General features: G+C 36.8%; 1 protein-coding gene across 8 annotated transcripts in view; it reads left to right on the forward strand.

The window, feature by feature from the left end:
- The window catches only part of PPP4R1 (protein phosphatase 4 regulatory subunit 1), a 64,004-nt gene that overhangs the window by 23,483 nt on the left and 27,073 nt on the right, over positions 1-13,448 (forward strand). For all 8 annotated transcript variants that reach the window (XM_023241747.2, XM_023241744.2, XM_023241746.2 and 5 more), the window contains 6 exons: positions 2,479-2,621; positions 3,083-3,229; positions 6,100-6,207; positions 6,345-6,410; positions 7,086-7,244; positions 11,287-11,414. In XM_023241747.2, the coding sequence (XP_023097515.1) occupies positions 2,479-2,621; positions 3,083-3,229; positions 6,100-6,207; positions 6,345-6,410; positions 7,086-7,244; positions 11,287-11,414 (751 nt within the window). The remainder of the gene's footprint in view (positions 1-2,478; positions 2,622-3,082; positions 3,230-6,099; positions 6,208-6,344; positions 6,411-7,085; positions 7,245-11,286; positions 11,415-13,448) is intronic.

The raw sequence follows: 13,448 nt of genomic DNA on the forward strand, positions 1-13,448 counted from the left end.
AGTGCAAAGAAGGGAAGGAGCATACTCAGGAGAAGAGAAGACAAGACCGGTTTAGAGGTTTAAGGACTTCAAGATAGTGGCCCATTTGCCCAACAGGTAGGTTACTGAGTCTACAGTTTAAAGTAATGAGGCTGTTCAGTAAGGTAGTTGGGGTCTGGATTATGTAAGGATTTATACTGTATGCCGTACTAGAAAGTTTGTGTTTTTGTGATTTAGAACGATAATGTACCAGTGTGGACTGACTTGGTGAAAAACATGGGCAACAGGAACACTTGTTGGGAGGGACTCTGTTACTTTAATATTGAATGAAACTTAACTACAAAAAGTCACGGGCTATAAATTTTCAGCCCCATGAAGTAAAGCAAAATGAAGCCATGTAATTGGTACTCAGCTCAAGAAATAGAACTAGCGTCCCAGAAACCATTTCAGGGCACCCCCTCATTTCTGTCCTGTTCTTGTTCCCCAAGGAAATCAATATCTTGACCACTAAGTATATAGGTTGGTTTGCCTCTCTGAACTTTATATGGAATCATACTAAATATGTTCTTTTGTGTCTAGCTTCTTCATACTTCTGAAGCTTGTCATGTTGTTGGGGTGTAACTGTATTTATGGATTTTTTAAATTGAACCAGAAAAGAGTTGGATGAAAGATGTACTGATGAGGGTAAAAAAAAATTAGTAAGTTAGTAGTAAGTCTAACCAAGCATTTGCTATATAAAATCATAAAAATCTATACTTTGGAGGGAAAAAAAAGTCAAGATCAAAGTTGATAACGATAAGGCAGACAGAAGATTTAAAGGTTCTAAGCCCCTTGTTTGCTTAGGAGAATGGAATATATGCATTAATTTTACAACTGTATATTTTTCAGTAGTCCTTAACTTGGATGTCATGATCAGCCCAGCCCACCAAGTTAGAGACTTTAGGCTCAACTCCCTTCTCCTTCACTCCCTTCAACCATCACAGTAGCTCTGAAATCCCTCCCCAGCCCTTCAGTTTCTCCCAGACAGCTCACAGTGGGTTCATTTCTCAGCTCTGTTTTGGTCCGTTGCCTAAGAAGGCTTTGAAGAAAGAAAACGTACTGATTTCATTCTCAACTAAAACTGTAACTTGTGTCCTTCATGTACTTCAAAAATACATGTAACTATTAGGTCAGTTAGCAAATTCAGGGTTAATGAGGAAAAGGAGAGGCCTAGGTCTTTTTTTTTTTTTTTTAACTAATTTTTTATTTTTCAAAGCAGAAGCACTATTTTTGTTCAATTATGGTCTAACTTCAAATGGCACAGCCATGTAATAGAAATTCCACATATTGGTTTGTTGATAAGCATTAATTTCTATTTGTTGAAGTCAGAAATTTCCTCTGGCCCCATGCATTCATATTTACCTTAAAGTAACTTTAATAATATAATCATTAATAGGTGCCAAAGTTCTAACAGGGTCTAATATGGTGAATTGTATTGATAATCCATCATGTCTATGTATGTCTTAGTCATTTGCATTTCTTCTATGAATTAGTTGTCTGTATCCTTATTTTCTTTCTTGTATTCATTTGAACAGTGGATTCTTGGTTTGTAGTTATTAATACTTTGTTATGTGTGTATTTTCTCCCAGGCTGGTTTGCCTTTTAACTGAGTATGGGACCTGTTGTCTGTATTGAAGGCTTTATAAAATGGAATTAGTTGGTCTCTTGGTTGGTTTGGGGGTTTTCTTTGCCTTTGAAGGGCTTCCTGCCTCAAGGTGAAACATTTTTTAAAATGTTGTCTTTTAGTGCTTTTGATCTTTAAAAAAAAAATAATAATAAAGTTTGGAACTTTAATTCACTTGGAGTTTAAGCTGTGTAGTATAGGAATCACCCTTTTTTCCTCACATAACTAGCTGATTCTCTGCCATTACTCTTAGACACTTCCCTTTTGAAACCAGAGATTTGAAATGCTGTGTTTGTCACACTTAAATGTGCTCTATTTACTTGGGTCTCTTCAGGTTTTTTGTTTTTTTGTTTTTTTTTTCCTCTAACTGTATTGGTCTTCTTTAACGGTCACTTACCATTTTAGTCATAATTTTAACTATAAATTCTCCAGGCAGTGATTAAATTTATTAGGAACCAGTCCTTATGGCTTGTCCTAAGAGGCTCTTAAATAGTTGAGTTTATAGATAATCTATATTTTGTTGATGTGAATATCGGATACTTAACCCCTGGCATATGTGGCACAATGTAGGTGATGGATGAATTCAGTTATGATAGGAAATGATTGCATACTCAGTGTGTTGTATGAAAATAGAAGTGTGGGATGGGAGTCGGGTCTTCTTTCACTCGTGCGTTGACCTGCCTAGGATTGTGAAAAGGATCCCAGAGTCAGAGAACATTTTGTAAGCCCTTTGAATGCTGAGGATGGAAGTCCAGAGCTTTCCTAGTCTTAAGCCCATGCATAGATTTTGTTACTGTGGGAGAATGTGTTTGCTCATATTTCTATTATTTCAATAGAGCCAACTGTGAGAGCAGAGCTGATGGAACAGGTGCCTCACATTGCATTGTTTTGTCAAGAAAACCGGCCTTCAATCCCATATGCTTTTTCCAAATACTTACTACCTATTGTGGTTAGATATCTCGCAGATCAGAATAATCAGGTAAGAGTGCCATTTATGTGTTCTTAATGGAAATTTGTGTAGTATGACGTATGTAGAATGGCCTACCCTAGGGGGTCTCATTTGAATTTTTTTTCCTCCTCCACTCATCATTCCATTTTTTGAGATGACCGTTTGTCTTAGACAAGATACATTGAGAGTGTTGCAAATCTAGGGAGTCTCCTTAATGCATTAGAGACAGTGTCATTTGCTGCATTCTCCCGCGGTACCCTCATGGGTGTCCCTCAGAAAGTTTGCTGATTTGTGAGTCACCATTTGTCATATCACAGTCTGCAGGGGTTCTGTGTTTGCAACAGTTGGAGAACATAGCCGTCAGTTTTTATTTGCAACGTTTTGCCACTTACGGATCCCTTTGAAATGAAAAGTTTTCCGTTTTGTGAAAATCAAGTGATAGAGTTTTGTTGTGTCTGTACTTTGTTAACACTGCCGATTTTTTTTCATAGGTAAGAAAAACAAGTCAGGCAGCTTTGCTGGCTCTGCTGGAGCAGGAGTTAATTGAGCGATTTGATGTGGAGACCAAAGTGTGCCCTGTCCTCATAGAGCTCACTGCCCCAGATAGCAACGATGATGTGAAAACAGAAGCTGTAGCTGTAAGTAGAAGGCATTTTTTTCTGTTTAGGTAAAAATAAGTCACTATATTGACAAATAATAATGGCTCAAATATTACACTGCATTCTGTGCTATGGAATTTATACATATTAAGTATCAAAGTAACCACAGATCATTAGAAAGGGCTAGAAAGGGACATAGGCATACAAAAAAGGTCCGTGTTCTTCGGGCCCCATATTATGCTTTGTACCTGTGAATTAGAGGGCTCTATCACTGAGCTCTGAGGAAGCAGATATGCAGCAAGAGAGTAAGAAGTAACTATAAATTCATTATTATGGAAAAATAAGATGGGAGAAATAATCAGTGTAGTTAAAACAAAAACACAGCCCTGTATTGGGTGAAGAAACATTTGTGAAACTCTAGTTGCTTCCATTGAACACTTTCTGAGCACTGTGTAAACACAGAAGAAAAAGAAAATCTTACCTTCTGCCCTTGACAGTCTGGTCTTTCAGAAAAGAATAGTCAGGTGAGTAGTTTTATGATATATGTGATACAAATTGTGATTATAAGAAAAATGCACAGATTAAATCATTATGTGCATAACAAAGTCAGGGATAATAAGTCCATCTAAAAATTCAAATCTCTTTGGGTAGTGAGAGTTTACTATTTAAACCTAAAATAATATAATTGCACTTTTGTTGATATAAAAAAAATTATACCAAAATTGTATTGTGTTTCTGGATCATTAGAAGAATGAATTAGGTCATCTCTCTAGTCCCGTTTCCTTTGGAAATTTCTTGATTCCATTATTTTAGACACATTGTATAAGTGAATAATAAATTTAGGCACTTTTCAGTAATACCATTTTTATTGAAATGAAATTCACATAATAAAAAACTGCCTTTTATTTTTTTATTATTTTTTATTTTTTAATGTATTTTTGAGAGAGAGAGACAGAGTGCAAGCGGGGGAGTGGTGGGGGGGGGGCGGGGGGGAGACATGGAATCCGAAGCAGGCCGCAGGCTCCAAGCTGTCAGTGCAGAGCCCGACATGGGGCTCAAACTCATGAACTGTGAGATCATGACCTGAGCCAAAGTCAAACACTTAACTGACTGAGCCACCCAGGCACCCCCAAAAACTGCTTTTTAAAGCACACAGTTAAGTTAGCATTTAGTATATCCACAGTGTTGTACAACCAGCACCTCTGTCAAATCCCAAACATAGGTTTTATTTTGTTTTGTTTTGCTTAATTTCACAAGTTCCTCAGTAAAGGAAATCAGTTTTGGGGGAACTCAGCAGAGTTTAACTTGCTCTTTTGTTTTTATTGGATTTAACAATAATGAAACATGGTAACTGTAGTAAAAAGACTGTATTTAGCAGTAGTATGAAACCCAGAATTCTTTTACCGGTCAGTTTATTTAGTCATGTTTTGCATTCCCTGGTCCTAATAATTGTTCTCTGTCTTGGGAATAATTCTTTCTGATGAATTTAATTATGCTACATCAGTGATACAGTATAACTTTGGATCTTTAGAATTTGAAAATGCTTAGAAATAGTAGGGAGTCAAAAAACAAAACTGGTTTTGGGATTTGGGAGATTTCAGATGTTATCTCCAGTTCTGAGGATGCTGGGATTTTGATGGGGATAATGTTGAATCTGTAGATCAATTTAGGGATAGTTGCCCACCTAAAAATCCGTGAGCATGTAGGTCTCTCCATTTATTTAGGTCTTTTATGTATCTCATTAGTGTTCTGTAGTTTTGGGTAAACAGAACGTATGTAATTTGTTGAACTGTTTCTTAACATTGTTGTCAGTGATACTGCTGTTAAATGTTTTCAGTTCGTTGCTAATTTATAGAAATACATTTGATTTTTATGTTCTGACATAAGTGCTGTAAACTTCCTAAGTACACTTATTTGTCTGGTGGCCTCTTTGTAGATTCCTTGGGGTTTTCTAGCTAGACAGTCCTGCCGTGTGTGAATGGAGTTTTCTTTCTTTGCAATCTCTATTCCATTTACTTCTAATCCTATTTGTATGGTTAGGAGTAGATGTAACAAATAAATAATAATAGGCCATCAGATTGCTTTCTGTACTAACTGGGATAGTGGGGAAGGGGGATTTATTTAAATAACACTGGGCAGGTTTTCAAACATAGTTCATTCTCACTTTGCCTGGTACTGCGTTAACTGAAACTGTGCGTTGGAACCGTGTCCTTGACTTCCTTGGAACCAAGGCAGTTCTCTTATGCACAAGTTTCTGTTAAAACGGTACTTTGCAAGGTAATGACTGCCCTCAAATAAGTCTTAGCAGCACAATTATACTAAATCCACATTCTTCTTATGGATAATCTTTCCCGTTGAACAGTTACCACTCATTTTCTTACTGGGAAAATGTAGAGGATTCTGCTTTTAAATTATCAGGCTCAGCCAGGTCACGATCTCGCGGTCCGTGAGTTCGAGCCCCGCGTCGGGCTCTGAGCTGATGGCTCAGAGCCTGGAGCCTGTTTCCCATTCTGTGTCTCCCTCTCTCTCTGCCCCTCCCCCGTTCATGCTCTGTCTCTCTCTGTCCCAAAAATAAATAAACGTTGGAAAAAAAAATTTTTTTTAAACATAAATTATCAGGCAAAATGATTAATAAGATTGAAACTATAGATGAAAATGAAATTTTTCAGATTCTCTCTGGGTTTACTGTGCATTTAGTAATTATTGATTGATTTTATTGGTGGTAGTATCTATTTTTCTGTCTTCAACTTGGATAAATAAGATGAATGTTTTTTGTGATGTTTGCGGTGTGATGCCATATCCTATTTTATATTTCCTGAAGTATATACTTTTAACAAGTTAGCAAACTTAACTGGAAAAGTCTTAACTTGAAGATACTTTCAGTGTGCTTTTGTTCTTATCCATTTTAGATAATGTGCAAAATGGCTCCCATGGTTGGGAAGGACATTACAGAGCGTCTTATCCTCCCTAGGTTTTGTGAGATGTGCTGTGATTGCAGAATGTTTCATGTTCGAAAGGTATTTTTTAGGCATTTTGTTTGTTTAAGAACATGTGGTTTTAGTGGTTACTGTATTGATATGTGAAACATAGAAGATTATTTTTAAAGCCGTGTATTTGTAATATTTTGAAATGTCAGTGATGCTTTTGTTGGCAGGTCTGTGCTGCCAATTTTGGAGATATTTGCAGCGTGGTTGGCCAGCAAGCTACTGAGGAGATGTTGGTAAGTATTGCAGAAATAAAGGGGTAAATAAAGGAGCAAGCAATACAGTACAGAGTAACACGTGAATTTGCAGTGCATACATTCACCCCACATTTTATGAACACAATTCCGTGAACGTAAACCAGAAAGATAATATGACCTTGAGAGTTTAAATTTCTGTAATCTGGGCCCTTGAATTGCGTTTAGATGATGGTTTGTTAAAACTGAATGTACGTGATGCGTAAGAACCATTGATTTGTTTTTACCTCTCCCATTTTCTATTAAACAAATCAGTTCTTTCTTTATTCAAACAAGTCCGTAATTTAACTGCAGCTCTCAAGTATTTCAGTGACAAATTAAACCTACATCTTGTTACTTTTAAGTGGTGAGTACATGGGATATACATGCTTAAAGTAGAAGTCAACATACTTGAAGAGCTTCTGAAGCCGTCTGTTAGGCAAAACAGTATAGGTACAAGCTTTTGAATAACATTTAACCTTTATTTGTTGGGTTTGCTCTTCCATAGTCAACATTGTTGTGAATTAGGTGTGATTTATTTAAAATTACTGAGTGTTAATGCTACATGGTTTTTCTAAATTGTTATGGGAAAATCTAATATTTTAAAAACAGAAAATGAAATAAAAGTAACCACTGAAACCTGGTTTGTCTGCCTAACAAAACCCTATCCTTGCATAGCTGCCCAGGTTTTTCCAGCTTTGTTCTGACAACGTGTGGGGAGTCCGGAAGGCTTGTGCTGAATGCTTCATGGCAGTTTCCTGCGCAACATGTCAAGAGATCCGGCGGACTAAATTGTCAGCACTGTTTATTAATTTGATCAGTGATCCTTCACGTTGGGTAGGGCTTTGTCTAATTATCATTTTTGGAAAATAATACATTTTACATGGTTTTGATTTCATAATTTAAGAAACAATTTATTCAGAGTATGTTATTGTTAATACTTTTAGGAATAGGCAATAAGTAAACTACTGTATTACTTTTGTTTATTAAACTGGGCAGAACTTCGGTACAGATGTAAATCATGTTCATTCTATTGATATGTTGTGGTATATTGATTTTCAGATGTTAACTGACTTTTAGTAAGTCTTACCTGGTCATAGTGTAATAATTCTTGCTGTGTTGCTGGATTCAGTTTGCTACTATTTTGTTAGGGGTTTTCATAGTTTTGTAAAAGATAATGGCCTGTAGCTTCCTTGTGATGGCTTTTTGTTTGTTTTCTTTTGTTTGTTTTGTTAACACAGTAATGCCTCATAGAACAAGTTTAGGAAGTACTCCCTCCTCTTCTATGTTTTGGGAGAATTTTCGAAGAATCGGTGTTCTCTTTTAAATGTTGAGTAGAAATAAGTGATGCGATCTCAGTTTTAACTTTTCTTTGTGTGCGGTTTTTTTGTTTTGTTTTGATTTTGGGTTTTTTTTTTACTACTCGCTCGTTACAGGGCTATTAAGTTTATTTTCACTTGTTAAAGAGTTACTCAGATGATTTCTTCTTGGGTCAGAGTTGATAGTTTGTCTAGGAATTCGTCTGTTTCATGTAAGTGCTCTAATTTGCTGGTATATGATCCATAGTATTTACTTCATAATCTTTGTATTTCTCTAACATTAGTAGTAACATCCCTTCTTTTTGACTCTAGTAATTTGAGTCCTCTTTGTTTCTGCTAAAGGTTTTTCTGTTTTCTTCAGCCTTTTACAACTTTGGCTTCACTGATTTTCTCTAAATTTCTGTCCTTTATTTCATTAACTTCCACTCTAATCTTTATTATACCCTCTCTTCTGCTTGCTTTTGCTCTTCTTTTTCCAGTGTCTTGAGGTAGAAGATTAAGTTATCAATTTGAGATCATTCTTTTTTCTTTGAATTACCATCCAGGGTAACTGGCTTTCAACCTGAAGAGCTTCCTTTCATATTTACCGTAATGTAAATATGGTAGCAGTAAATTCTCAATTTCTGTTCATTCAGGAATATCTTTATTTTGCCTTCGTTTTTGAAAGATAGCTTTGTTGGGTATAGGATTCTTGGCTAACGGGGTTTTTCTTTGAGCACGTTGAATACGTTGTCCCCACTGCCTTCTGGTCTGTCCCTCCTGTTTTTGCCAGGAAATTAGTGTTTATTGGGGTTCCCTTGTAAATCATATGTCACTTTCCTTTTGCTGCTTTCAAGATTTTCTTCTTGCTTTTGACTCCTGGCATTTTTACTACGATGTATTTATAGATCTCCATTGGTTCATCCTACTTTGTTGAGCTTCTTTGATGTGTATGTTACTGATTTTTAATAAATTTGGGATGTTTTAACCATCATTTCTCCAAATACTGTCTTTTCCGACTCTTCTGGTATTCCTATTGTACATATGTTGGTACACTTTATGTCCCACATTTTCTGAGATTCTGTTCATTTTTCCTCATTTTCTTCTTTCTGTTCTTCATCTTGCCTAATCTATAATGATGCACGTTGTGTTCACTAATTCTTTTTTTCTACCAGTTCAGATCTATTTAAGTTTATGTGGTGTTTTTTTTCAGTTGTTGTACTTTTCAACTCTAGAGTTTCCATCTGATTCTCTTCATGAACCTGCATTTGATAGGACACTGTCCTCATACCTTGCTTTACTTCCTTAATCCTGCTTTCATTCTTTCTGTCAATAATTTATAATGGTCACTTTGAAGTTTTTTTCTAAGTCCAACATCTTACTGTTCCCACACATAATTTCTGTTCCCTAACTTTTCCCCCAGTGTATGGACCATACTTTTTTGTTCCTTTTCATGCCTTTTATTTATTTATTTTTGAAACTGGTCATTTTAGGTAACACAGCAAATTTGGGGACTGGTACCCCTCTCTGGGGCTTGTTATGATGACCTACTTATTTGCTTAGTGACCGGCAGGAATGCTTTAGTGGACTCTTATTCCCCCTCCAGGAGGCGCAGCCCTGGGCATGCCCACAGCCACCCTGGGATGACCGCATTTTGGTGGGAGTGGGAGTGGTGGCTGCCTCGGGGTGGGCAGCCAGAGGTACTCTTGGCTCCTCTATCCTGGAGGAGGGGCCTCATAAGCTGGGGCAGGGGCCATATTCTGAGTATTCTCATGGCCCAGTGTTCTGAGCCAGATCCAAGGTAGAGCTTCCATTCTACCCATAGGCGTTGTTCAGAAGAAGGGAGCCCCTGCACCCACTGTACTTGTCCAGGACCTGGCCTCAGCATCAGGTAGCTGGCGCAGGAGGAGAAACCTCAAAATCCCTCTGGCTAGAAGCTAGAAGAGAGGGGGCCCAGTGTTGCTGGCTGCCACAGTTTGGAGTAGTGGTTTACCTCCCTGGTTCAAATACCACAGACTCTCAGTTTTTTTTGTTTTTTTACTGAATATTTATAGATTTTTTTGAGTAGATATTCCTTCTTTTGTTGTTTGCCTGCCCCTAGGACTATGTCCTGGGGTGTTAAATTGTGGGTTTTTGCATTTCAACCATTTCACTGGTCAGTGGCGCTCCTATGTTGTCACACCTGAAATAGATCTCAGGACCTTTCCGTATTCAAATAGACTCTACATAAAGGGAAAGACTGTTAAGCCTTAGTACTATTTTAATGTTTTTTTAAAAATGTCTTACATGAGCTTGATAGAAAAGATTATGTAGCTTATTTGAAGTTTTCATTTTGAAACTTTATTTTATCATTGTTTGCACATGCAGTATTTCCTGGTAATTTGGGAATATGTTTATATTAAAATGAAGGATTCCTTAAATCTGTCATTTGAGGTATATGTAAATCCTAGGCCTATTTGGGACAAGCTCAGAGTTTTAACAGTATCCAGAATAGACTACACTCATGCAAAAATAATCTTAAAAGTTACCTGTTATGTTTTTATGGAAGTAACATTTACCATATAAAGGGGAAAAAATTCTGTAAGTTCACACATACGCTGCTTTTTGCTATCTTAAATGGGTTTTTTCTTTTTTTTTTTTTTTTAATGTTTTATTTATTTTTGAAAGGGAGACAGATTGCAGTCTGGGGAAGGCAGAGAGAGAGGGAGACACAGAGTCCGAAGCAAGCTCTAGGCTCTGAGCTGTCAGCACAGAGCCCGATGCGGGGCTCAAACTCACAAACCGTGAGATCATGACCTGCGCTGAAGTCTGATGTTTAACTGACTGAGCCACCCAGGTGCCCCACATGATCCTCATTTTAAACCATGGAAAAAGTATTGGTATTGATATGCCTCAGGGGCAGGATCTTAGAGAAATTGGTTTGTGGTTTTTCTCCCTCAGAGTGACCTCTGTCAGACTGTGTCCATCCTTCCGCTTCCTCTCATGAATCCTCTCTTCCCCCAATTTTTTTTTTTTGTGATCTTGATTGCAAAACTAATACAGAAATACAATATAAGGTAAATAAAATTCTATAACCTGTTTTCAGTTTTCCTACTTGAGACATTCATGGATAACAGTAGTATGTGTACCCAGTTTGTTGTGAAATAGCGTTCTATTTCTGATTAAGTCTGTAGTTTTGGCACATCTGTCTTGTTTCCTTTTAGTAAGCAAATTACAGTCTTTCCTACCAGAAAACATGAAATGGATTATCACATTTTTTTACTTTATTGCCCTGTATTTTCTGTTTGGCAATCTTGGTTTCCTTGAGAACACTGCAGGACCTCCTTTAGTCCCACGCAAATGCTCTATGGGCTCTCATATTCATATTCTAACGATTGGAATATTGAAGCCAGATTTTAAAGTTGAAAGTAAAAAAACAGGATGGTTTATAAAGAATCTTAAATCCTAGCTGAAGAACGATTTATAGTTCTGAATCTGGGAGAGTTTTTTAGAATACCTTACTCCTGTCTTAACCATACTTCAGTATATGGCCAGTAGATTGTTAATAATCCCTTATTTTTACCTCCTCTTTTTCCTCCTAGGTTCGCCAAGCAGCTTTTCAGTCTTTGGGACCTTTCATATCTACTTTTGCTAATCCGTCTAGCTCAGGCCAGTATTTTAAAGAAGAAAGCAAAAGCTCAGAAGATACATCAGTAGAAGACAAAAATAGGTATGATTTCTTTAAACTTTACTTTCCAGCTTTATTGCCTGTGAACAGATTTTCATTTCCTCTGTTTCATAATAAATGTTCTTTTTGGAGCCTTTGCTACTTGTCTCGATTGTAAAAATGGATAAATATTTTTAAAGAGCTGTATTGTAAATACATTTGTTAAATGCCTCTGGTTATTTGTGTCTTAAATGAGAAGATGAAGATGCATGTAGCAGCGAGCTTGACCCCGGCCATGGAGAGAAGTGTAAATGAGAGATAGATATGATAGCTTTTTAATCAGTAAGTTTATTTAACAGGTTAGGTACCTAGTAAGCCATCTGTTGACATTTAGTATAGACGGCGTAATGATTGTACAACCTAAAGAGTAGTTTTTTAAGGGATAGAACCTAATTTGGGAATATGTTTTAGTATGTAGTCCATCTCTTACTATTATTCTTCCTTTCAGTCAGTTAATTTAATTGTGGATCTTGAACTCTGCAGAATAATGATTATCTCTCATGGAGGGGGAAAGCATTGTAATGATTAGCACCAAATTAATGTGCTTATTAACTAGAATATCAACTGTAAATGTAATAGGGCAGCTAAGTTTTAAGATACAAAGGACAACTCTGATTTTTTATTTTTAAACCTTTTTTACATTAAGACATTTTGAGTTTTAGTTTTTAAAATTTATTATATACTTAGGGGAAAAAATTCAAGCCTAACTTGGTGCATGGGAAATATGCACTTTACAGGTGTGCACTTGAAATAATTTAGAACCTGGTTTTGAAACAGTCCCTACTATAATGCTTAAGTTGCCATAGTGTCTTGTCCCTCCCTTGTCATGATGCTAATGGACATTTTCTTCTGTAGGTCTTGATACTGTGATATTTGCTTTCTTGGTGTTTTGATTTGGCAGTTCTTCCTTTCTTCTCTGCTGCCTTGTTTTACCTTTTTGCCCGTTCTCCTACTGTCCTGCTGAATAGCCAAACAAACCTGAGGTACTGTTTTTTGTAAAGGAAGAAAATCACTCTAAACCTGTCTTCCTAGCGAGCAAATTCTGTCAGTTCTTTTGAAAAACAGCTGCTGCCAGGAGTTTGACAAAAATGATGATGGGGGGGGGGGGAATGTTATCTGTTTTTCATTTTTAAAGTCAGTGTTCACTGCCTTGTTCACTACCTAATTGTACAAAGACTATTACATAACTTTTATTTATTTTTAAATCTGGAGAGAGTTTAGTAAGTGAAAATATGAATTTACAGAGAATTGTATAGGTCAGGGGTCGGCAACCTTTTCCCCAAGGCTAAATAAATATTTTCAATGTCTGCCACGACCACTCAGCTCTGCCCTTGCAGCATGAAAGCAGCCCTAGACAGTGCATAAATAGATGGGCGTGGCTGTGTTCCAATAAAACTTTACTGACCAAAATAGTTGGTGTGGCTGTCATGGCCAGTAGTTGTACTGACTGTTGGTGTAGAACATTCTTGGAAGAGCTGTGTGAAGGCAGCTATCTTTCACCTGCAAACCTTAATTAATTCCTCTTCCATTGTAACGAAGCATGTCTTAATGTCAAGTCAGTACTATTTGTAGCATTCGGTTTTCACTATATTGTTAGACTTGATTGAATCGTGTTAACAGTATAGGGGAGGGAAGAGAATTTGCGGCTAAGGAGGGAGTTGTACTATAAAAGCTTTTGTGTAGTTTTACTTCCTGACTTCAAAAAAAGTAGTCCCCTGTATTACTTATGTCAGAACCATTCGTTTGTTTACCCTCTCTTAATTCTATACTGGCTTTGGTTTTAAGCTGTCGTAAAACTTGTTTTGTTATTTAGGATTGATTGGTTGATTATGCAGAAATTAATTGAGCACCTACTATGAACTAGCTCCTGTAGATAGAAATCAGGAACTTGGTTCCTGTTCTCAAGGTCCTCTCAGTTTTCCTGGAATTCAGGTCTTACAGAGTAAGCAAGTTTTTGACAGCCTGTTTCCACTACTATTTATTTATTATATAGTTTAATCTGATTCTGGAAACATTCAATATCACTTAATACTTTGA

This window comes from Felis catus, chromosome D3 (genome assembly GCF_018350175.1).
Source record: "Felis catus isolate Fca126 chromosome D3, F.catus_Fca126_mat1.0, whole genome shotgun sequence".
Classification (NCBI taxonomy): Eukaryota; Metazoa; Chordata; class Mammalia; order Carnivora; family Felidae; genus Felis; species Felis catus.